Source organism: Chiloscyllium plagiosum, unplaced genomic scaffold (genome assembly GCF_037043375.1).
Source record: "Chiloscyllium plagiosum isolate Xiang-an unplaced genomic scaffold, Cpla_swu_hap1 HiC_scaffold_6, whole genome shotgun sequence".
Taxonomy (NCBI): Eukaryota; Metazoa; Chordata; class Chondrichthyes; order Orectolobiformes; family Hemiscylliidae; genus Chiloscyllium; species Chiloscyllium plagiosum.
Window position 1 is genome coordinate 109,744,543 of NW_028270144.1, and position 24,048 is coordinate 109,768,590.

The 24,048-nt window shown below is 41.8% G+C and overlaps 1 protein-coding gene across 1 annotated transcript in view; it reads left to right on the plus strand.

Annotated features, from left to right (window-relative positions):
* LOC122551170 (von Willebrand factor A domain-containing protein 3B-like) overlaps positions 1-24,048 on the plus strand; it is a 155,457-nt gene that overhangs the window by 10,229 nt on the left and 121,180 nt on the right. The window contains exons 3-6 of the mRNA XM_043692794.2: positions 146-396; positions 9,861-10,020; positions 13,828-13,997; positions 21,850-21,974. Of these exons, the coding sequence (XP_043548729.2) occupies positions 146-396; positions 9,861-10,020; positions 13,828-13,997; positions 21,850-21,974 (706 nt within the window). The remainder of the gene's footprint in view (positions 1-145; positions 397-9,860; positions 10,021-13,827; positions 13,998-21,849; positions 21,975-24,048) is intronic.

A 24,048-nucleotide genomic window follows, 5' to 3' on the forward strand; every position in this document is an offset into this window, starting at 1 on the left:
ATGCAAATTTAATTTGAACAATCTTAACATATATTGCATTTCATTGATTTAATGCAATTTTTTACAGAGGAGTCAAATGGCTTAATTTCAAATATTGCGAGACACGTTGACAAATATTGCCATGAGCTTGCCTTCTGTTTTACAGCTAACAGCCAGTAAGGAACAGCTTCAGCAGTTTGCTGTCGCTCTCACTTTGGCAATACGATGCTTCCAACGACGATTGGAGTGGCTGACCAGTGGGAGTAAACAGTTTTTTGGTGTAATACAGGAACATTGCATAGTCATCGTCTTAGACTTTGCCCCCATGCCTCAGAGGCTGTTTCAGCTTTCTCTCGATGCCCTTTGCATGGTTCTCCAGGAACAGGCAGCACTGATTGGGAAAATTAATCTTATCAGGTAAAGCATGCCATTTACTCAAGCTGATAGTTTTGACATTCTGCATTGATGGCCATTTTTTGTTTGACTATTGAATTTGCACTGACTTGAATGGCGAGCATTGTCTTTAAACTTCATGCGTAATAGAACACACAGTTTTATTTCCAAATAAACCAGGTTGTTATTCCTCATGAGGAAAACATTACCACAAAACGTTGAACTGGATTCTGCCCAATCATGGAAATGTAGACATAGAAAATAGGAACAGGAATAGACCAGCATCCACTGCATAATATTTTACATATTATAAAAACAAAGTGGCCAAATAATCAAATCATTGGTTCGGCATCTGCTGGAATATTGGATGGAATTGAATTTGGTAACTTTAGTCCATGCCAGGTGCAGTGAGGGAAGCCATGAAAATGGCAGCACGTTTGGAACCTGTTTTCCTTTGCACTTAACATGGTGCATTCAGAAGCAAGTAGGAAACCCTGTTCAAGGTGTATCAGATCCGATACGTAAATATGTTTAGCAGCAATTAACTGTCAAATTAACTTCCTAGTTATTTTAGTTTTTATTTTTGCACTATTATCTTATATATTTATATGAATTTCATGTTCAGGACAGTTAGGATTTGAACCAGGACATTCTCGCCCAGAGAATCCCTGCACCCCATGAACCCCAAAGTCAAATGCCTCTGGTATTCCTAGACAGTTTTCCGTCGAAGTATTAACTCGGCGTGAGTCTGATTAGCTTCTGAGACCAGACAAGATCGGGCATTTTATGACTAGCATGGCCACAGGCTAAATTATTATAGAAGGTTGCACAGACTAGTCTTGTAGACATTTTTAATCAGCCTGTTCAGGCATGTTATGAAACTTATCTGGTGCAGGTGGGACTTGAACCTGGAGCTTTTGCCCCAGAGGTAGGGACACCATTAACAGCAACAGTTATTCTCTTGGTAGCCACATGACAGACGGGAGGAACACTGAACTGCAGCTCCAAGGAGGACAATGGAATAAGGATAAACTTCTTCAATATGACTGAGCAGTGACTGAGCAATGGTGCCTCTCTCAGGCGGCTTTGGCTCTTGCAGCAGCTTGTCACTGACGCCTACAGCCTGTTACAACAAGGTGGCCTTCTAAGAGGGACAAGTGGCCAGTGCTATCAAAATTACCGGTCGCCTGAATTTCTTCATCTCTGTCTCCTTTTACATACCATAGAGTCATAGAGATGTACAGCATGGAAAAAGACCCTTCGGTCCAACCCGTCCATGCCGACCAGTTATCCTAACCCAATCTAGTCCCACCTGCCAGCACCTGGCCCATATCCCTTCAAACCCTTCCTGTTCATATAACCATCCAAATGCCTTTTAAATGCTGCAATTGTACAGCCTCCACCACTTCCTTTGGCAGCTCATTCCATACATGTACCACCCTCTGTGTGAAAAAGTTGCCCCATGGGTCTCTTTTATATCTTTCCCCTCTCACCCTAAACCTATGCCCTCCAGTTCTGGACTCCCTGACCCCAGGGAAAAGACTTTGTCTATTTATCCTATCCATGCCCCTCATAATTTTGTAAACCTCTAGAAGGTCACCCCTCAGAGTTCTTGGGTACACCTGATCAGGTCCTGGGGACTTATCCACCTTTCTGTGTTTCAAGACATCCAGCACTTCCTCCTCTGTAATATAGACATTTTTGTTGGTGTCACCATCTATTTCCCTACATTCTATATCTTCCATATCCTTTTCCACAGTAAATACTGATGTAAAATACTCGTTTAGTATCTCCCCCATTTCCTGCAGCTCCACACAAAGGCCGCCTTGCTATTCTTTGACGGGCCCTATTCTCTCCCTAGTTACCCTTTTGTGCTTAATGTATTTATAAAACGCTTTGAATTCTCCTTAATTCTATTTGCCAAAGCTATCTCATGTCCCCTTTTTGCCCTCCTGATTTCCTTCTTAAATATACTCCTACTGCCTTTATACTATTCTAAGGATTCTAACCATACACTCAACTTCTTTAGTCCTCCAGCATTCCCTATACCTGCCAACCTTTCATTTCACCCTAACTTTCTCTGGATTCTTGTTATCTCATTTCTGAAGGCTTTCCATTTTCCAGCTGTCCCTTTACCTGCGAACATCTGCCTCCAATCAGCTTTTGGAAGTTCTTGTCTAATACCATCAAAACTGGCTTTTCTTCAATTTAGAACTTCAACTTTTAGATCTGGTCTATCCTTTTCCATCACTATTTTAAGTCTAATAGAATTATGGTCGCTGGCCCCAAAGTGCTCCCCCACTGACACCTCAGTCACCTGCCCTGCCTTATTTCCCAAGAGTAGGTCAAGCTTTGCACCTTCTCTTGTAGGTACATCCACGTACTGAAAATTTTCTTGTGCACACGATCTCACACTTAGCAAATCTTCCAACTCACTAATGCCATGCCTGTCATGGCTGCCCAAAAATGTGCATTGATGATGCCAGTCAGATAAAGATAGCTCCTCCCTGGATTTCCACAAGTTTAGAACATCATTGACTTCTTTGTCAGATCATCCTGCAGTGTACACCAACTGGAACAGATTTCAGTCCTTCACCTTATGTGGATTGTCTATGACCATTGTACATCTGCTTGCAAAACTTCTGAAAGTTGCCATGACTCCGACATCCTGTGCCAACCAAGTCCACTCCAGGTGTTTGCACCTTCAGGTAAATTGTCCCCTTGGAGATCTCAGAGGACCTGGCGAATGATGAAAGTCAGGACCCCCTATCAATGGTACTGAGGAGAGCTACGTTAGGAATTACATCATGGCAAGGGATGAAATGTGGGTGTGCTTTGGAAAGACTAAAAACTACCACAAGCCTTTGGTCAATTCTCCCTTTCCTGGATTATCTGCATCTTGCTGCTAGCAGACAGCTGCAAGTCACTTTCTTACACGTTAGTGTGTTCATCCAAAAGTTGGTGGCTTTGTTTGACTCTCTGTAAACTGGCAGCGAGTGTGTCCAGGCCATTCAGGTGGATGATTGTGGACTTGGTGACTTGGCACATCTGATTCTCCATGAGGATGGCTGTTTTCTCACTGGAGATGTTCACCAGTGCAAATGCCCGAGACATAATGGCACTCATGGTAGAGATAGACTCCTCCATTTTTGAAGCAAGGGTGGGCATTATGTCTATACGTTCTGACACATGCCCAGGCATTGTCCAGTGCTCTGTCACAGGTTCCCTCTGTGTGGATGGCCCTTGAGTTTAGAATCTGTGTCCAGTAGGGCTGAGTGTCCTATATACTCCAAAAGAACTCCCCAGTGCTGTCCCGATCTTCCAGTCTCTGTATATGGGTCATGTGCCCCTCACCATATCCCATTCGTCAGTCTGTGATACTGGACCCATTGAGGTGTTTGCATCTTCACTGGTGGAGGGAAACAGAAATCAAATGAGGGCGAATCCTGGGTATGTCTGGCCAGCAATACTAATACTTGTGAAATTCGGAGGTGAAAGGAATTGTTGTGGCAAAGGTCTCTTGATCTATCCTTTTAAAGTCAGAATTTTATTCAGACTTATTGACCATCTTCCTAAAAGTAGCACAGTCATTTTTACAGTGAATTCAATGAAACCTGAGCTGGTGAAAGAAGACAAAATATTTTCAACTTTTCCATTAACTTCAGTTTATTTCCAAGTAAGTCAGTTCGGTTAACTTATAGAAGTGTGATTAACACATGTTCCAGCCCCCAAGTCCCTGTTAAAACCTGTTAATCCATTTTCTAAGTGCTCAATTGCAAATTAAGAAGGGAATGATCTATGTAGAATTATACTAAAATTTATTTAGCACATAAACCCTACGGGTGCAATGTTGAATTTAGATCGTTTAAATGATCTCCATTCATGAATCTGAAAAACAGCAAGAAATTATTCTGCCAATCATCTAAATAAAATGCAGCATTTATTATTAACCTTAACACTGAGAAAAAATGACTCTGCTGTAACATGGAGATTTTTTCTGAAGGTCACTAGGATGTGTGCAATTTTCATTGGGTTGCAAAATTACCCTGGACATTGTGGTTATAATGTTGGCGTACTATGTCTGTGCTGATGCAAACAATGTGGATATGTTAGTACATACGTAATAAATGTGACTCTTTATCTCAAGAATAATTATTTTATGAAGAAAAATGTATGGACTTTAATTTAATGGAACAGGAATTAAAAACTTTCATTTCTAAAGCAGGACTTGTATATAAGTCGCTCATATTCTTATACTGGGCATTCATGTGATCACCCATTGTTAGTCATAGAACATAGAACATAGAACATAGAAGAATACAGCGCAGTACAGGCCCTTCGGCCCTCGATGTTGCGCCGATCCAAGCCCATCTAACCTAGACTAGCCTACTATCCTCCATATGCCTATCCAATGGCCGCTTAAATGCCCATAATGAGGGAGAGTCCACCACTGCTACTGGCAAGGCATTCCATGAACTCACGACTCGCTGAGTAAAGAACCTACCCCTAACATCTGTCCTATACCTACCCCCCCTTAATTTAAAGCTATGCCCCCTTGTAATAGCTGACTCCATACGAGGAAATAGATTCTCACTGTCGACCCTATCTAAACCCCTAATCATCTTATACACCTCTATCAAGTCACCCCTAAACCTTCTTTTCTCCAATGAAAACAACCCCAAGTGCCTCAGCCTTTCCTCATATGATCTTTCTACCATACCAGGCAACATCCTGGTAAACCTCCTCTGCACCCGTTCCAGTGCCTCCACATCCTTCCTATAGTATGGCGACCAAAACTGCACACAATACTCCAGATGCGGCCGCACCAGAGTCTTATACAACTGCAACATGACCTCAGTACTGCGGAACTCAATTCCTCTACCAATAAAAGCCAGTACACCATATGCCTTCTTCACCGCACTATTTACCTGGGTGGCAACTTTCAAAGATTTTTGTACATGGACACCAAGATCCCTCTGCTCATCTACACTACCAAGTATCCGACCGTTAGCCCAGTACCCCATCTTTTTATTACTCTTACCAAAGTGAATCACCTCACACTTAGCTACATTGAACTCCATTTGCCACCTTTCTGCCCAGTTCTGCAGCTTATCTATATCCCGCTGTAACCTGCCACATCCTTCCTCACTGTCTACAACTCCTCCGACTTTCGTATCATCCGCAAACTTGCTCACCCAACCTTCTAACCCCTCCTCCAGGTCATTTATAAAAATGACAAACAGCAATGGTCCCAAAACAGATCCTTGCGGAACACCGCTAGTGACGGCACTCCAAGATTAACCTTTGCCATCAACTACTACCCTCTGTCTTCTTCCAGCCAGCCAACTCCTAATCCAAACCTCCAACTCACCCTCAATGCCATACCTCTGTATTTTTTGCAGTAGTCTACCATGGGGAACCTTATCAAATGCCTTACTAAAATCCATATACACCACATCTACTGCTTTCCCCTCGTCCACCTCCTTAGTCACCTTCTCAAAGAATCTGCAGTCAAAGGATGTGGAGGCACTGGAACGGGTGCAGAGGAGGTTTACCAGGATGTTGCCTGGTATGGTAGAAAGATCGTATGAGGAAAGGCTGAGGCACTTGGGGTTGTTTTCATTGGAGAAAAGAAGGTTTAGGGGTGACTTGATAGAGGTGTATAAGATGATTTTATACAAGTTTCTAGATTTGTAACAGCAACATATAAAACATATAATCACTAGCTCTTTTGATAACCTGCAGAGACTGCATGGATTAATCACCTGCTCCACTGCACTTTAAACATTACTTTCTGTCAGAATAGAACTTGAGTTTGGAGAACATAACTGTTTCCAAAACGTGCTCATGCAATAAGCAGTTGCTGGCAAGGCAAGGAGTACTGTGTTTTGAAGCATCAGGATTTCCTGGTCTGATAAGGATAAGACAGTAACAAAAATAAAGCATGCAAGGACTCTCCCAGATGTTGGCATGGAGGTGGATGCTGGGACATTGAGTAAATCTAAGGAGGAGATAGACAGATTTTTAATTAGGAGAAAGTGAGGACTGCAGATGCTGGAGATCAGAGCTTAAAAATGTGTTGCTGGAAAAGCGCAGCAGGTCAGGCAGCATCAAAGGAGAAGGAGAATCGACATTTCGGGCATAAGCCCTTCTTCAGGATTCCTGAAGAAGGGCTTATGACCGAAATGTCGATTCTTCTTCTCCTTTGATGCTGCCTGACCTGCTGAGATTTTTAATTAGTAATGGATTGAATAGCAGAAAGGAAAATGGAGTTGAGGCCAAGATAAGGTCAGCCACAATTGTATTAAATACCAACTCCTGCTCCTTGTTCTTATGTAAAAGTGTGAGATGATGTGACTTGATATAATATGTTCCACGGTGTTTAAAAACAGCATTAGCCCAAACTTTAACACCAGATTCCATTTCGCCATGGGTTAATTACAGTGAGTACAACACCCTCTGTGTATCATTTGAGTTAGAATGTTCAAGGCGAGTCATTGGTTTGCTTCTTGCTTTTGTTTTAAGATTCTTTTGTCTTAATGTAATGCCTGTAAAGTATTCATTACATTTTTGTTGATGTTTATTTATTTTAGTGAGGGTAGTATTAAGAATGGAGAAAAAACATACTAAATGGTACAATATTAAGAATCTTAGAATTCCCGCAGTGTCGCCCAGCAAGACCACACCGACCCTCTGAAGAGTAACCCACCCAGACCTTATTTCTCTACTTTTCCCCGACTAATGCACCTAACACTATGGGCAATTTAGCATGGCCAATTCACCTAACCTGCACATCTTTGGGTTGTGGGAGGAAGCCGGATCACCCAGAGGAAACCCACGCAGACTCAGGGCAAATGTGCAAACACCACACAGACAGTCGCCCGAGGCTGGAATCAAACTCAGGTACCTAGTGCTGTGAGGCTGCAGTGCTAACCACTGAGCCATTGTGCTACCCCACTGTAGAAAAGAGAGACTTGGCCATGCCTGTGTCGTAATTTTTGAAAGTGGCAGGGTAGATTAACTAAACAGTTAATATATATATTATGAGATTCTAGGCTTTATAAAAAATGACATAGCTACAATAAACAGGAAGTTTTGCTAAAGCTTTATACAACACTGATTTCAACACAGTGGAGACAGAGTACAAGTCTGGCTTCAGAGTTTAGGAAGACCAGCTTTGGGGTGGGGACAAAACAAGTATACTGGAATGATTCCAGGATTGAGAAATTGCAGTTGCATGGCTCGACTGGGGAAGTTGGGTTTGTTGCCCTGAGAGCAGAAACAGCGAATGTGTTTAAAATCACTTAACAATAGGGACCTAAGGGGCACCTTTTTCATGCAAAGGGTAGTGCATGTATTGAATAAGCTGCAAGAGGAAGTGGTGGAGGCTGATACAATTACAGCATTTAAAAGGCATCTGGATGGGTACATGAATTGAAGAGTGGTGGCAAGTGCCAAGTGCTGGCAAATAGGACTAGATTAATTTAGGATATCTAGTCAGCATGGACAAGTTGGACTGAAGTGTCTTTTTGCGTGCTTTACATTTGTGTTTCTATGACTCTAATGGTTTAGAACAAGCAAGTAAAGAGAAACTTGGCAGCGGCTGAAGGATCAACTACCATAAGGCACAGATTTAAGGAGATTGGCATAAAAAAAGACAACGCAAGTTCAGTTTATTTTAGACAATTTTTAACAATTGCTGATGACTAGAAAATAACAACCCAGACTTGAAAATAGCTTCTACACAAACATTAATACTTCTGTGATGTTGAAATGGGATCATTAATAAAGTTTGTATATAATTGTGTCAGAGTGTTTACTGTGTGACTATGGTTTGCTGTTTGTTTTTGTTTTGGGATATTTTTGTCTTGTTTGTTAAGTATTCATTAAATTTGTTGGTGTCTATTTGTCGTTGTTAAGTATAGTATGTTTTCTCCATTATGAGTTTTTTGTTTATTATAGTGCAATAATTAGTCATTTGCAGCCAGGTTACTAAACTGCAGTTACATTAAATTGTAAAGCAAACTATTAAACTGTGTTCTCTATGTTTGACAGAAAATAAAAGCAAGGCTTACACATATCATGTTTTGTTATATCTTAGGAACAAGTATTTTCATGCAAAACATTCCTTTGAAATACCTGACTACGAAACAGGAAAGCAGCAAGGTCCCATGCACAGTAAATGAGTTGAGTCACCTAGTTACTTTGTTTGAGGGAGGGATAGTGATGAGACACTGGAAGTGACTGTTTCCTTTGAATATCTATTTCTGGCTGAAGAGGCGGATGAAGGCTCAGTTTAATGTCGCGTTCAAAGAAACCCACAAAGCATGGCTCCCCTTCAGCGATGCACTTAAATGTCAGCTCAGACTGCAGTGGGTTTAAACCTACAAGCTTCTTACTGAGTTGCAAATGTGCTACCAAATGAAACGTTTAACTGGTTTACATTCATGGTCTGTTACGGTGTATGCACGTGGTTTCATTTATGAATTTCTATTTGTTTTGCCCAGATGGAGAGGGACTGTTGCTTTCCTGGCAATCGACCCAATTCATTGCTTTGTGATGTAGCACACATTTACGGACATTGCTTTACTTCATAATAAAGGACAATTTGGTAACATGAATTTTGCAGCTTTGCATGTCGGCCGTCATCCCTATTACAAACTGATAAACTTCACTTGAGGGACATATTTGCACTGGGGACAGTGTCAGAGATGGTTAACTAGACTGATTAAAATAATGAGTGGTTTGTTTTGTGAGGAAAGTTTAAGCAGATGGTGACTATACTCATTGGAGTTCAGAAGAATGAGAAGTAAACTTATTAAAATATGTGTTTTAAGGACGTTTGACAGGATAACTGCTGAGAGAATGCTTCCCCTTCTGGATGAATCTAGAACTAGACATGGTTTCAAAATAAGGGATCACCTACTTAAAGCTGGCAGGAAGAGGGAATTTTTCTCTTCAAAAACCATTAGTATTTAAATTCCTTTTCCAGTAGATCAAACAAAAAGATATTGATTGGCCAAGCAAGTTTAAGGTTCTGTAATGCCTACTCCTCTTCTATTGATGCTTGATCCGAAATGAATTTTAAAAGGAAGCAGAGTTACTGAAGGAAGCAACAAGAGGTAGAAATGGATGAGCAGTACCATGTAGAAGGCAAATAAGGCAGAAGGCTTCTGATTATTTTTAAAAGCAGTCATCTGATGTTTGAAACAACTGGTTGGTGCTACAAATACCTAAAGTGTAATAGAGATACTTGAACACAAACATTGTTTACATCTGAGGAACCTACAAAACTGTGGACCCTGATTTTAACCGAGGATGGGTGAGGATGGATGATTGGGTTCAGATAATGTCTGGAAGCACAATAAAAAAGTGTTCATAGTTGAGGGACATGAAATATATTTAATCCCTTGTACGTGCCTAACATATGGTGGCACTGAATTAACATGATGGTTAATCAATGTAATTTTGTTGCTCATGATCTGTAGGGCAGCTGATGAAATGGTTGTATGGCAGGAGAAAGCTGTACCTGTTACTGCACAGACAATAGGCTCAGCAATTGATTGGATAATGAATCTTCACCAAATGCCAACTACTAGCAAGACAAGTTCGGTGGAGGCTGTGTTACAAGCGACAAGCGATAATACTGTAAGACTTGGCTCACTTAGCATTAGAATTATACCAGTAGACACTATCAAATGACAATTTATAAGACATTTCACAGCATAAGTGAATGTTCAGTGATATTCGAGAATTTCATTTAAGTCTTGGAAAAAGTCAATTTTATCACAAATCTGAACTGTAAAAGCATAAAAAAGCATGATTTCTTAGACTTTGGACATTTATGTCTGCTACCAGTGATGATGATAAATTGAAAAAGACCCATGGTTAACTTTATAACGATGATTAGAATAAAATACATGAGCAAAATTGTACAGGACAAAATCGTTCTGGACAGAGTGAAGCAGATTTTACGAATTACTGTTCTTGGTGAAATAACTCCACAGAGGCTGCTATCCCATCACCAAGCCATACTTTATTTAAATGTGAGAAGTCCTTGATACTGAACCAACTTCCTCAGAGCCAGCTCTCAGAATGCCTGACTCTCCTGTTTGTATCTATCATCTAGGACTCCCTGTTCAGATCAGATTACCAGCCCCAATCAGGGAGCTCCTATTCCACGAGGTTCATCTGTTTGACCTCATCACAGTCACTATATCACTCCCGCCAAGTCCGAGGACATAGGTCGGTTCTTTTTTTTGAAACTCCTCCTGGGCCGTTTTAGCTCTGGGCCAAGTTCCACCAACTGTGGGCGGCACGGTGGCACAGTGGTTAGCACTGTTGCCTCACAGCGCCAGAGACCCGGGTTCAATTCCTGCCTGAGGCGACTGACTGTGTGGAGTTTGCACATTCTGCCCGTGTCTGCATGGGTTTCCTCCGGGCGCTCCGGTTTCCTCCCACAATCCAAAAAAAAAATGTGCAGGTTAGGCGAATTGGCCATGCTAAATTGCCCGTAGTGTTAGGTGAAGGGGTAAATGTAGGGGAATGGGTCTGGGTGGGTTACGCTTCGGTGGGTCGGTGTGGACTTGTTGGGCCGAAGGGCCTGTTTCCACACTGTAAGTAATCTAATCTAAACTCTGCCTTGGATACCGTCTGCGTGTAGCACACAGTACTTTGCCTCTAGCGCCTGGAGTGTCTCGGAAGAAAGTCATTCTCTTCTTCAAGTGGCAAAGGTGTCGAGTTGGTGACGTTCACTGTGTCCATCTCAGATTCCGAGTTCTCTTCAATGTTTGATGAAGAAGGAGAACCCATGGGTCCTGAAACAGTCAAAAAGGCTATCAAGGATCTGGACATATTTTGCTTCCGCACTATTTGTGAGTTTACAGCTTTTGTATCGTCCATGTGCATGTTCAGTACTGTCGCACTTACCCGAACTTTGTACATCACTGGACCTGATCTCACGTCAACTAGGCCTCTTACCCATGCAGGCCCATTCCTGTGGTTCCTACACCAAACTTCATCCCCTGAAGTAAATTCTCTCTCTTGCTTAGTGGAGTTTTGTGTCTTACACTGGCATTCCTGATGCCATTTCACTCTCCTTCCCCAGGCTCAGGCAGATCAGGTTTGACCTGGTGTGGAATCTTCTCCCCATTAGCAACTCTGCTGGAGCTACCCCTGTAGTTACATGAGGGGTGGTCCTACAATCAAATGGGATCCGGGACAGCTTGGTATCTAGTGATGCTGCAGGCTGTTTCTTTAAGCCTGGCTTCTAAGTTTGTTTGCTCTTTCTGTCAGACAGTTGGATGATGGATGGTATGGAGCTGTCCTTACCACGTCAAATACCATTCAAATTTAGGAAATAGTGAAACTCCCTGCTCGTAAACGATGGCCCGTTATCTGTGACTAACACTTCCAGGAGTCCATGTATTGCAAAAGATGCATGCAGTTTTTCTATCTTTGTTCCTCTGTTTGATGAATGAACCATATGTACGTCCCGCTACTTTGAGTAAGAACATTGAGCCCATGAAAAAACCTGCATAGTCGACACGTAATCGAGTCCAGGGTTTACCCGACCATCCCTATGAATGTCAGGGAGCAGTTGGCAGTGATATTTGTCCTTGTCTGCATCCAGTCCTGGTCACCAACATCTTCGTTTTGGAGACTCCTGAATGATCCAGAGGTGTTCAGCCACTATGTGGTGGTGACCTGTGTTCGGAACAATCACTCTTGTTCCCCATAATAATATGCCATCCTCAACTGTGATCTGGTCTATCAGGGTCTACAAAGATTTCTGTTCTGGTTGAGATGACTCTTTATTTTTTCCCCCATCACCACTAGCTGTTTCAGTTTTGCCAGGACTGGATCTTTCTGCGTCTAAAGTCTGATATTGTCAGCTGTAACTGGATGTGTGTCCAGAAAATTTAAAACCATTACAGACATTTCCAGCAGTGGTAGCAGTGGTGGTGTATCTGCCAGTGGGAGGTGGCTCAATGTGGGAGATCCATATTAACGACTTGGCCTCCCAGACGGTGGGTTCTCTTACTCTGTTTAGGTCTAGTGAGATTCTTTTTCTGTCTTGAGTGAGCATACCCACAGTAACTAAAACAGCTTGCCAGTCCGGATCCTGAAGAAAATATTAATCATTTGGCTGAGGCTTGGCATTGTTTAGGGGTTTTGCTGTCGGCTGACCTAGAGTGCTATGCAATTGCCTTCACTGAAGTGGTGTTCCCCCAACTCAGTTGGCCTGGTGAGGCTGTCCACTTCCATCGTCATATCCTGCTCTTATGCTCTATTTGTTGCATTTTCCATTGAGAAAGCATGTTGCAGTGCCGGTTTGAATTCCAATTAGGCTTAAGCAAATAAGAGCCTTTGCACGGTTACATCATTAATCGCACATACCAAACAGTCTCTCTGCATCTCATAATGATTAAACTAAAGTCACATGCCTCTGCCATTATTCTCAATCTCATCATAGAGATTCCTGATATAGATTCCCTGGTTCTTGAATTGCCAAGTAAAGCCAATAGCGTCTCACAACTAGAGGAGGCACAGTGATGTAATATTCCTTAACTAAAGACATCAACTCTTGCAAGGTTTTAGTATCTGGTACCTCAGACAAAGTTAGGCTCCTAATAACAGAAAATGCTGTGGGTCCATGAGCTGTCAGGTGAACTACTTATTTCTTTTCATCTACCCCAATGCCATTTGCCTGGATAAAGGAATGTATTCTTTCCACCTACTGGGCCCAGTTTTTGAAGGCAGGATTGAACGAGTCAAGCTTCCCTAGTAATGGCATGAGGCCAGAAATGTTTAACCCAACTCAAAGATGAGTGTTGTGAGAGAATTTCTTCTGGACCGTACTTTTCTATTGTCGTCACAGAAATAACTCCACCAAGGCCGGTATCCTGTCATCAAGTTACCTTCCATTTACACATGCAAAGTCCTCAGCATTGATCCAGCTCCATCATGAGCCAGCTCTCAGAGCGAACAGAATCTCTGACACTCCTGTTTATATCTGTCAGCCAGGGCTCCCTGATTTGACCATATTAAAAGCCCCAGTCAGGGAACTCATATTCTATGAGGTCCACCTGGCTGACCTCATTACAGTCAATACATTTGGCATATGGCTTCGCATACTGGGAACATGCATTGAAAATAAGGTTAGCAGACTCCAATTTTTAGAATTTTCTTTCATTAATTCTTTGATATGTATTTCTGTATTGTGATGCTATGGATTTAAATAATTGAGGTAATTTTAATCAAATAAGTCATTTTTATTCAAAGTCAGTAAATAATTGAGAAAATGCGTTAACAGAACAATGAAATAATCATTTTTCTTCAGTTGAAAGTGTTTTATCATGATAGCATTGGACTTTCCCTGCAATAGTTATGCTGTTGTTTCCCTATGTTTTATTTTACGAATTCTATACAATATTTCTATTTTTCTTCCTGCAGATTGATGCAGTTTACTTTTTCACTGCTGGTGATGGTCCTGAGGCGATGAGAGAGCTTTTGCGACGGAAGTTGGCTACGAGCCCATGCCCAGTCCACTCTGTATCATTCAATGCCAAGGAGGAAGGCACAATTCAGTTCCTGAAAGATTTGGCTCATTTAACTGCAGGAAGGTACGACATAAATAACACTTGAAACAATGGATAAATTCTACATGACACTTCCTGGATTTCAGGAAACCTCATTTTTGATTTATTTTTATATGTTAAATGTCATACACTGATAACTTGAATGCTTTATAGAAGATTGTGTAGCTCCAGAATTCTGAATTTAACGTATTCAATGTTCTACCTTAAGTAAAGGTGTTGGTTTCTGAAAATTCATTTCCTTTCACTTGCAATCTACCTTTATATTCTATTGTGTGTAAATAATAGGAACAGGCCCTTCAGCCCAACAAGTCCATTCCGACCCTTTGAAGAGTAACCTACCCAGACACATTCCCCTATCCTATCTTTACACCTGACTAATGCACCTAACTTAAGCATCCCTGAACACTCTGGGCAGTTTAGCCTGGCCAATCCACCTAACCTGCACATCTTTGGATTGTGGGAGGAAACTGGAGCACCCGGTGGAAGCCCACATAGACACAGGGAGAACGTGCAAACTCTACCCAGACAGTCGCCCGAGGCGAGAATTGGACCTGAGTCCCTAGTGCTGTGAGGCAGCAGTGCTAACCACTGAGCAACCGTGCCACCCCAACAATTGCCCATGAATTTTCAGAGTTATAGGCTAAACTGTAGAACAAACTGTAATTTCTTTTCTGAGATGATGCATAGTATGAATAAGTGTAGTTGATATAAATTGTAACTGCAGATGTAGGGCTAAAGGGATCAAAGGATTTCGAGACAAAGCAGGAACAAGGGACTGAGTTGGATGATTAGCCATAAGCATGTTGAATGGTGGAACAGACGTAATGGACTGAATGGGCTACTCCTTCTCCTAATTTCTCAGTCTCAATGTTTCTTACTCTTTCCATTTTCCTCTTATTGGTGCCCTTGGTATGCTGGAACATTCTGGTATATGAGCGTTTCCAAATTGATTGTTAGTGAAGCTTTGTAAGTTGCTGATTGAGGAGCAAATGGAAAATTTGAAGGAGGAGTAGTAAAGAGGTTCAAAAGAATGATGCTGGGGATGTAGGGCTTGTCAGACGAGGAGTGGTTGAGGACTCTGGGTCTGTACTCGATGGAGTTTAGAAAGATGAAGGTGGGATACTGAGAGGCCTGGATAGAGTGGATGTGGTGGTGGAAGATGTTTCTATGAGTAGGAGAGGCTAGGACCCGAGGGCACAGCCTCAGAGTCAAAGAATAATACTTTACAAGTGAGATGAGGAGAAATGTCTTCAGCCAGAGGGTAATAAAGTTTTGTAACCCATTGCCACATAAGGCTGTGAAGGCTAAGTCATTGAGTATATTAAAACAGTGATAGATAGGTTCTTGATTAGTATGGGGATTAAAGGTTACAGGGAGAAGGCAGGAAAATGGAGTTGAGAACCACTGAGCATGGTGGCTCAGTGGTTAGCACTGCTGCCTCAGAGTGCCAGGGACCCAGGTTTGATTCCAGCCTCAGATGACTGTCTGTGTGGAGTTTACACATTCTCCCCGTGTCTGCATGGGTTTCCTCCGGGTGCTCCAGTTTCCTCCCACAATCCAAAGATGTGCAGGTCAGGTGAATTAGCCACACTAAATTGCCCGTAGTGTTAGCTGCATTAGGCAGAGGGAAATGGGACTGGGTGGGTTGCTCTTCAGAGGGTCGCTCTTCAGAGGGTCACTGTGGACTGGTTGGGCTGAAGGGTCTGTTTTCACATTGTAGGGAAACTAATTTAAAATGTACCAACCCATGATCAAAAGGCAAAGCAGATTTGAATGGCTGAATGGCCTACTTCTGCTCCTATATCATATGATTTTAGTGTTCCCCATGATTATCTGCCACATAGTTACCTGAATCACAGCTTACTCTGTGTACCTAAACAGCAGACATGACCAGGTATCAGGTTTGTATTTTGTTTTCTGGTTTTAAAATGAGAAGCTTGGTGAAGGATTGAGTATCATAGTATATTACAGCAACAACAACAGACAAACAGACAGACAAATAATCTCTCAGCGAAATGTGTTGACTACTGATGCAAAATAGCTATCATCTAACTAGTGTCATGAAATTAAACAAGGTGAGAAGTTATATGCCACAAGATTGTGGCCCAACAGGTTTATTTGAAATCACAAGCTTTCAGAGTGCTGCTCCTGCACCTAAAAACCACCTGACAAAGGAGCAGTGTTCCAAAAGCTTTTGGTTTCAAATAAACTGTTGGACTATAACTTGGGTGGACAAGGTCAGAAGTCATAACACCAAGTCGGACACTGGCACCTCCACATCATGAAATTAAACAAAATTGCTGATATGTATTTACATCAAAGCCAATTTGAAATATGATATGAGTGACAAATGAAATTCTCACTTAAGATGACTGGCAAATCCAGGTATTATTCACTTTAGGTCTGATATTTCTGAGTAATTACCTTGATGTGCTGTCTGTAAATTTTGCCTTTGGTCAACAGTTTAGTTGCTATTAATCTATACATAATCCCATCATATGTTTATTTTAAAATGTGAAATGGTAATTGTGTCATTGAGAGTTTTTCTTCGTTTATTCAGCAGATGAAAAATTGTAACTTTTATGGAAGGAAAAAGCTCAAAAGGCCATTGGTTAATAGTCATATTACTATTTTGAAAACATTTCTGCCATTTGAACAAAAAAAAAATCAGCTATTTATTGAAAGCAGATTGGTTACAACCAATCGAATAATAAGGAGCACAAATTATTAACTTATAACTATCTATCAATTCAACTCAATTTCAGAAAGATTTCTCACACGCTTACAGACACACAAAGAGAGAAGACAAGGCACAAATATTACAGATGGGGAAAGAACAGTCAATGAAACAGTTCTGGCACCTGTGTGGATTACCAGGTGTCGATAAAATGTTCTTAAGCTGCCTTCTGATTCCTTTTAACTCTGAATGAGGTTATGGACACACTGATTCTCAACTTTTTATTCACTACTTGAAGATTCATCCTTGAAGGTGTTTTTTTTAATCCTTTTTTTTCTTTCAAGAATGGAATTTGAGAGAGAGAGAGAGAGAGAGAGAGAGAGAGAGAGAGAGAGAGAATGTTGTCTCCTTCACAGGTTGTATTGTCAACACAAAGCTGCAGCTACCCAGTCAAGAAGTTTTGCTATGTTACATACTCCTGAACACACACGACTGGACCTGGTTTAAAAAAAAATCAAAAGTGTCATAGGATAATGCAACCTCAGGACACACACTCATGGATCTGAGTTGTCCAACATCCTCCTCCCTCTGCTTGAATGAGATCACCCTGGATTGCAACAAAGAATGAGTTCCAGTAACTCATTTTTAAAAAAAAATCTGCAACATCTTCTTACATCCTCTTCTGATTTAAAGCAGTATTTTTTCCCATTTTTAAGTCCACACCCCAAAAGAATTTTTAAAAACGTCCTTTAAAAACCTAACACAAGTCTGGTTATTTCACAGTTGCAAATTACAACATTGGGACACCCCAACTTGTTCAATAAAGAACATAGAATATTACAGCGCAGTACAGACCATTCAGCACTCTATGTTATGCCAACCTGTGAAACCAGTCTGAAGCCCATCCAACATACACTATTCCATTATAATCCATATGTTTATCCAATGACCATTTAAATGCCCTTAATGTTGGCATGTATACTACTATTTCAGGCAGAGTGTTCCATGCTCTTACTACTCTGAGTAAAGAACCTACCTCTGACATCTGTCCTATATCTATCATCCCTCAATTTAAAGCTATGTCCCCTTGTGCTAGCCATCATCATCTGAGGAAAAAGGCACTCACTGTCCACCCCATCTAATCCTCTGATCATCTTGTATATCTCTTAAGTCACTTCTCAACCTTCTCTCAAACTAAAACAGCCTCAAGTCCATCAACCTTTCCTCAGAAGACCTTCCCTCCATACCAGGCAACATCCTGGTAAATCTCTTCTGCACCCTTTCCAATACTTGCATATACTTCCTATAATGCGGCAACCAGACCTGCACGCAATACTCCAAGTGCGGCCGCATGAGTTTGTACAGCTGTAACATGACCTCCTGGCTCAGAAACGCAATCCCTTTACTAATAAAAGCTAAAACACCGTATGCCTTCTTAACAACTCAATCACCCTGGGCATCTTTCAGGGATCTATGCACATGGACCGAGATCTCGCTCATCTATACTACCAGGAATCTTACCATTTGCCCAGTACTCTGTATTCCTGTTACTCCTTCCAAAGTGAATCACCTCACATTTTTCAGCCTTAAACTCCATTTACCATCTCTCAGCCCAGCTCTGCAGCTTATCTATGTCCCCCTGTAACTTGCAACATCCTTCAGCACTATCCACAACTCCACTGACCTTAGTATCATCTGCAAATTTACTAACCGATCCTTCTACACCCTCCTCCAGGTCATTTATAAAAATGGCAAACAGCAGTGGCCCTAAAACAGGTCCTTGCGGCACACCACTAGTAACTGAACTCCAGGATGAACATTTCCCATCTTTTGGGAATGTTTTGGTGTCTCCTGCTCTTTTCTCAGAGAAGGAAGATGAAAAGTTCCTTTGTTTTCAGCAATGTTGAAAAAGAAGATGAATAATTTTATATATGATAACTCGCCACCAGCTCATCCCATATAAAAACTCTTCATTATAACAGCAACAACTCTGAATATATGTCAGAAAATACCTTCCACATGGCTATTGTGCCAAAATATAAACTGTTGGGAGCTAAATTCAATATTGTTGAACCCATTTTCCAGGTATGAAATGGGCTTAACAATAACCAATATGTTGAATGCAATATTGAGCCACAAACACTGCTGCAAATTAATGTTTTTGCTGAAATTTTAAGTCTTCTGATGTCTGTTCAAAACAGGTTTTGTTTTTTTCAGAAAGTCTATTTTTAGTTAACACTCAGAGTCTTTCCATGTTCAACTCTTTAGGACAATTCAACAAACAATTTAAATCATACCCTAATACTTGATGCTTGCTTCCAGTCATTCCCCTTCAAATTCTTTCTTGCCACTGCATCAGTTAAAAGTTGGGTGGGAAGATCCATTGGGGACTGTCGAAGTGCTTAAATAATGGCCACTTAAGGGCTTCAAATGGCCAACTCTCCACTTGCTTGCCTCCCAAAGGCTGTGAAAGGTAGCTAGTTCCCTGACCGAGAAGCCAAAACAGTCCATGTCTTGGGTTTGGGTTAGGGATAGGGACTTCCAGTTGCCCCATCTTACCTCCACCCCATGACAAGACGATAAAATAAATTTTACCTTCTTACTGCAGAATCCCCCAAGAATTAGGTCTCACCGGATGGTCATTGGGAATCAGGAACTATCAGCCTTTGATTGGATGCTTCCACTGACCAGGGACATTAGTATTGAGGCCTGCAGTAGGTCGAGAAACTCATCTAAGCTTGCTTGTTGACTCTAAGTGAGCTAATAGACATGTGAGAAGTCAGGTTGTCTAGTCAGTGATGGTGACCTGTTGGTTGCTACATAATATGCCCGATCAATCTTTAGTTGATAAAAAGAAAAGTCACAGTTCTCAATCTCTAGCTTTAGGCAATAAACCTTTGCTACAGTTATTAATGGATTCTAACGGGGTACCTCATATAGAATCAATGAGATGAAGACTGTGATGGTGCAATGGTAATCTCCCTATCTCTGAGCCAGGATTCAAGTCTCACTTGCTCCAGAAGTGTGTCTTAACATTTCTGAACAGGTTGATGAGAAAATACACAGAAACTAATATTTGTGCAGAAAGTGTATTGAATTCCAGTTGAACAGCTCTCTTACTATCACCCCGCCCGCCCTAAATGTTAGCCCTTTGTTTAATCCATGGTTTTTACATTAGATTAGGTTCCCTACAGTATGGAAACAGGCCCTGTAGCCCAAGTCCACACCAACCCTCTGAAGAGCAATCCAGCCAAACCCATTTCCCTCTGACTAATGCACTACGGGCAATTTAGCATAGCCAATTCACTTAACCTGCACAAGAGGAAACCCACACAGACACGAGGAGCACGTGCAAACTCCATACAGACGGTCACCCAAGGGTAGAATCAAACCTGGGTCCCTGGCACTGGGAGCTAGCAGTGCTGACCATTGGACCACCCCCCCCCCAAACCGACCTCTTCAGAGATTATATTACACTCTTTTGGAGCAGGTAGGTCTTGAACTCAGGCCTCCTGTTAACTCTTTACATAGATTTTATTTAATCATTCTGTTCAGAGATGTTATTATCCACATTTGAAGCAGGTGTGAGTTGAACCAGGATCTCCTGCCTCAGACAGGAACATTACTAAAGAGACACAAGCACTCTTAGCCCTTCAATTAAACATCAATCAACAACCATCACCTGTTTCCCTACAAACCTTTTGTGTCTTGTTGAAGTAGTGCTAATTGCTGGTTTTTGAATATCAGATTACAGGAGGGGGTTCCACAATGAATTAACCACTTGGGCTGTTCATCTGTACAACTCATAGAATCCTTATCGTGTGGAAAGAGGCCATTCAGCCCATTGAGTCTGCACCAACTGTCTGAAGGGCATTCTATTGTATCCCCATAACCCATGCATTTACCATGGCAAACCCCCCAAGCCTGCATATCCCTGGACACTATGGGCATTGCAGCACAACCAATTCATCTAACTTGCACATCTTTTGGCTGTAGGAGGAAACTGGAGCACTGGACCGAAACCCATGCAGACATGGGGAGAACGTGCAGACTCCACAGAGTCAGTCACCAAGGCTGGAATCACACCCTGATCTCTGACACCATGAGGCAGCTGTGCTCACCACTGAGCCACAGCACTGCCCCAAATTCATGAAGATTTCCACATAGTCCTGATGTTCTTCTGATTTTATCATGAGCGAATTAAAGCAATTTGTGAGGCATTTTCTTTAACTCACCGATTTCTCCTACTCTCCTGAACAATGCCTGTGGAAATTGGCACTAATTAAGATTAGGAAGAAGCAAGTGTAGGAACTGATGTTGGCTCCTTGAGCCTGTTTTCCAACTTCAGGAAGGCTGTTTCAACTGATTTCCTTCCTAAATCCCATCCAAGTGACTAGTATTCAAACAGAAGCAATGACGGCTGTTGTCAACAAACAAATTAATGAAAGAAAATAACAAAGCCTTTTTCTGACAAATCTCAACAAGTGCACACTTCTCATTCAGGAGTCATTAATTAGTAACCAAGGCTGGGAACAATTATTTTTCTCTCTCTTACTGAGATGCACTGAGAAAGCATCACACAAGCCCTCTTACTTCTACCAGTTAAATGAGCACTAACCAGGGACTGACATGTCTGAATTAACTACTTGGAAAGCTTTATGGAGCTATTACCAGATGTACTGGGAATGCAATTATCGTTGAATTGCTAATCAGCACGAATGAGGAAAACAGTCATTAATTATGTGGAATGAAAACTGAAAATGCTGGAGAAACTCAACAGATCTGGAAGCTTCTGGGGAGAGGGAAGCAGAGTGAACATCTTGAGTTTGATATTTGACTCATATTGGACTCTCTCCATGTATGCTGTCAGACCTGCTGAGTTTCTCCAACACTTCCTGTTTTTATTTCGGATCTCCAGCATTTATACTACTTTGCTTTTACTCTAAATACACTACCATGTTCAGTTGAATGGCCTCCCTCCTGAACTGCAGTGACTCTGAGTCATCACTGAGGAAGGCTTTGAGTCAGTTTAAGATTAATTTAATCATCTAATTCACACTTTATGTGGCCCTATTTCTAGTTTATTGCTTAGTTCGCTACTTTTGAAAACCATCTAAGAAGGTTCTCAAATGCTTAATGTTGTGGTACTAGTCTCAGTCTGTGCCCTTTGTAAATTGTCATGTGACTGTATCCTGGCAGATTTCATGCATTTGCACCAATCAGTGAATGTGACGAAGATGAAACTGTTTCCACCAATGACATGAAAGACAGAGATACCGAGGCCCCAAAGACCCCAAGGAAACTGATTGGAGGTTTGTCACCAGGTTAGTACGTCTGAAGACAGGAATGATATCCTCTGCAAGTCTACTCACTTGTTCTTGAATGTCAGGGAAAAGATAGCCATAAGTATAAATTAGGGGGACCTGATTTCTAGTTATTTGATCGTTTTTACTTGGCAAAATGAAGAAAATACATTCAATGTTATTTTGCCTTCTAAGTGTGACATTTTACATATCTAGGGAGCCAAACCAACTGTGATTGGCCTGTGGCCATTGTATGCAACACAGCTAACATGTCAGCTTCAATATCCAGCCAGTGCTCACTGTACTGCTAGTTTCTGGATACCTGAGCAAAGCCCCAGTATAGTTAGTGGCTAGTTAAAGCTTTGTTCAGCAATCCATTAGTCCAGGCTAATGTTCTGGGGATCAAACCCTAATGTAGTGATTGGAACGAGGTTGGCCAGGTGGATCTTGTTGGGTTAGAGTTCCCTGATTGGGGCTGTTTACCTGGGCCAATTAGGGAACCCTGGCTGACAGATGTAAACAGGATTCTCAGAGAATCTCCTGACTTTAGGGACTGGCTCTGTGCTAGCTGGTCAGAGTTCATGTACTGTACACATGTAAATGAAGGGTGCTTTTGTGATGGGATACTGGCCTCTGTGTGGTTATTTCGCCTGAATGGCAGATTAGAATTGAATTTTAAAAATCTGGAATAAAAAGCTTGACTATGGTCGATACAGTCGACTTCTGCAAAAAACTCCATCTGCTTCACTAATGTCCTTCAGGGAAGGAAATCTGTCCTCCCTAACCAGTCAGGCCCATATCTGACTCTTACAGTTGTGCAGTTAGGGATGAGCAATAAATACTGGCCTTGTCAGCGACACCTCCATCTCATGAATGAATAACAAAAGGAAAACAGAGGCTCTGTTCAAATTATCGTGCCCCCATCACCTACTGATCAGCAATGCCCTACATTTGTACCTGGCATTCATATGCTTCACTCCTGCTTAGAGCACTTAGCTCAAGTCTCACACACCAACAGCTTACAGCTTGCACACAATACCAACTACTCAGCCATGACAGCTACACCGTCCTAGGAATTTGTACCACACTCACTGATACACTCCTTTCACTCTTTTGGGACAGTTGGCACATAATCTGAGACAACAGGCATGGGGGATAGAGGGCAAAGCGCATTATTGGGACAGTCATTGCTGAGCCTGTGGTCCTTTGTGAGAATTAACCTATTGAATATGTTAGGATCCTCTGAACTAATCCACCATCTCACATCTCACTAACCCCCTCATCACACCCTCTCTTCTAATGCACATGGTATAACTATGTACCACTGTTACATACGCCCTACACAATCATCAGCCTCCCATCCCTTCCTCCCTCCCTGGATTACCTGGTGCCTTTTATCTTTCAGATACCCCAAAAAGTGAACTTGGCCAAGCAGTGAAGCAAAGGCAAAAAGACTGTGATGATAAAGAGAAAAGGCATCACTTGATTTTACTATTGTTTGCACACAGTGAAATATTAGACATGAGTGGAGGTGCAGATAGCACTTGACTGTACTTGAGTTCCCCTACAAGGGACTCAGGTTGGAAAGGACAGCATGTAGGAGAACATTGCTGGGCATTTCTTTTATTCATTCAAGTGATGAGGGTATCACTGGCTAGACTAACATTTATTGCTCATCCCTAATTGACCCAGGCGGCAGTTGAGTCAGCTGCATTACTGCAGGTCTGGAGTCACATGTATGCCAAGCCAATTAAGGACAGCAGTTCTCTTTCCTAAAGGACATTAGTAAATCAAAAGGGTTTTTATGGCAATCGATTCATGGTCATAAGAAGACTCTTAATCCCAGATTTACTTTGAGTCCAAATTCCATCAACTGCTGTGGCGGGTTTGAATCCAGGTCCTTGGGTCATTACCTGGGTCTCTGGATTAACAGCCCAGCAAGAATACCACTAGGTCATCATCTCACCTGGTACGTGGAGTAAAGTGATTGGTGCATTGGGAGCCTGACAGATAGCCTATGATGAGTGATGAGAACCATGTAGGTCTGTCAGTAACTTGGCACAGGCCTTTCCATGGAGCTTGGAGCCCATTGTTT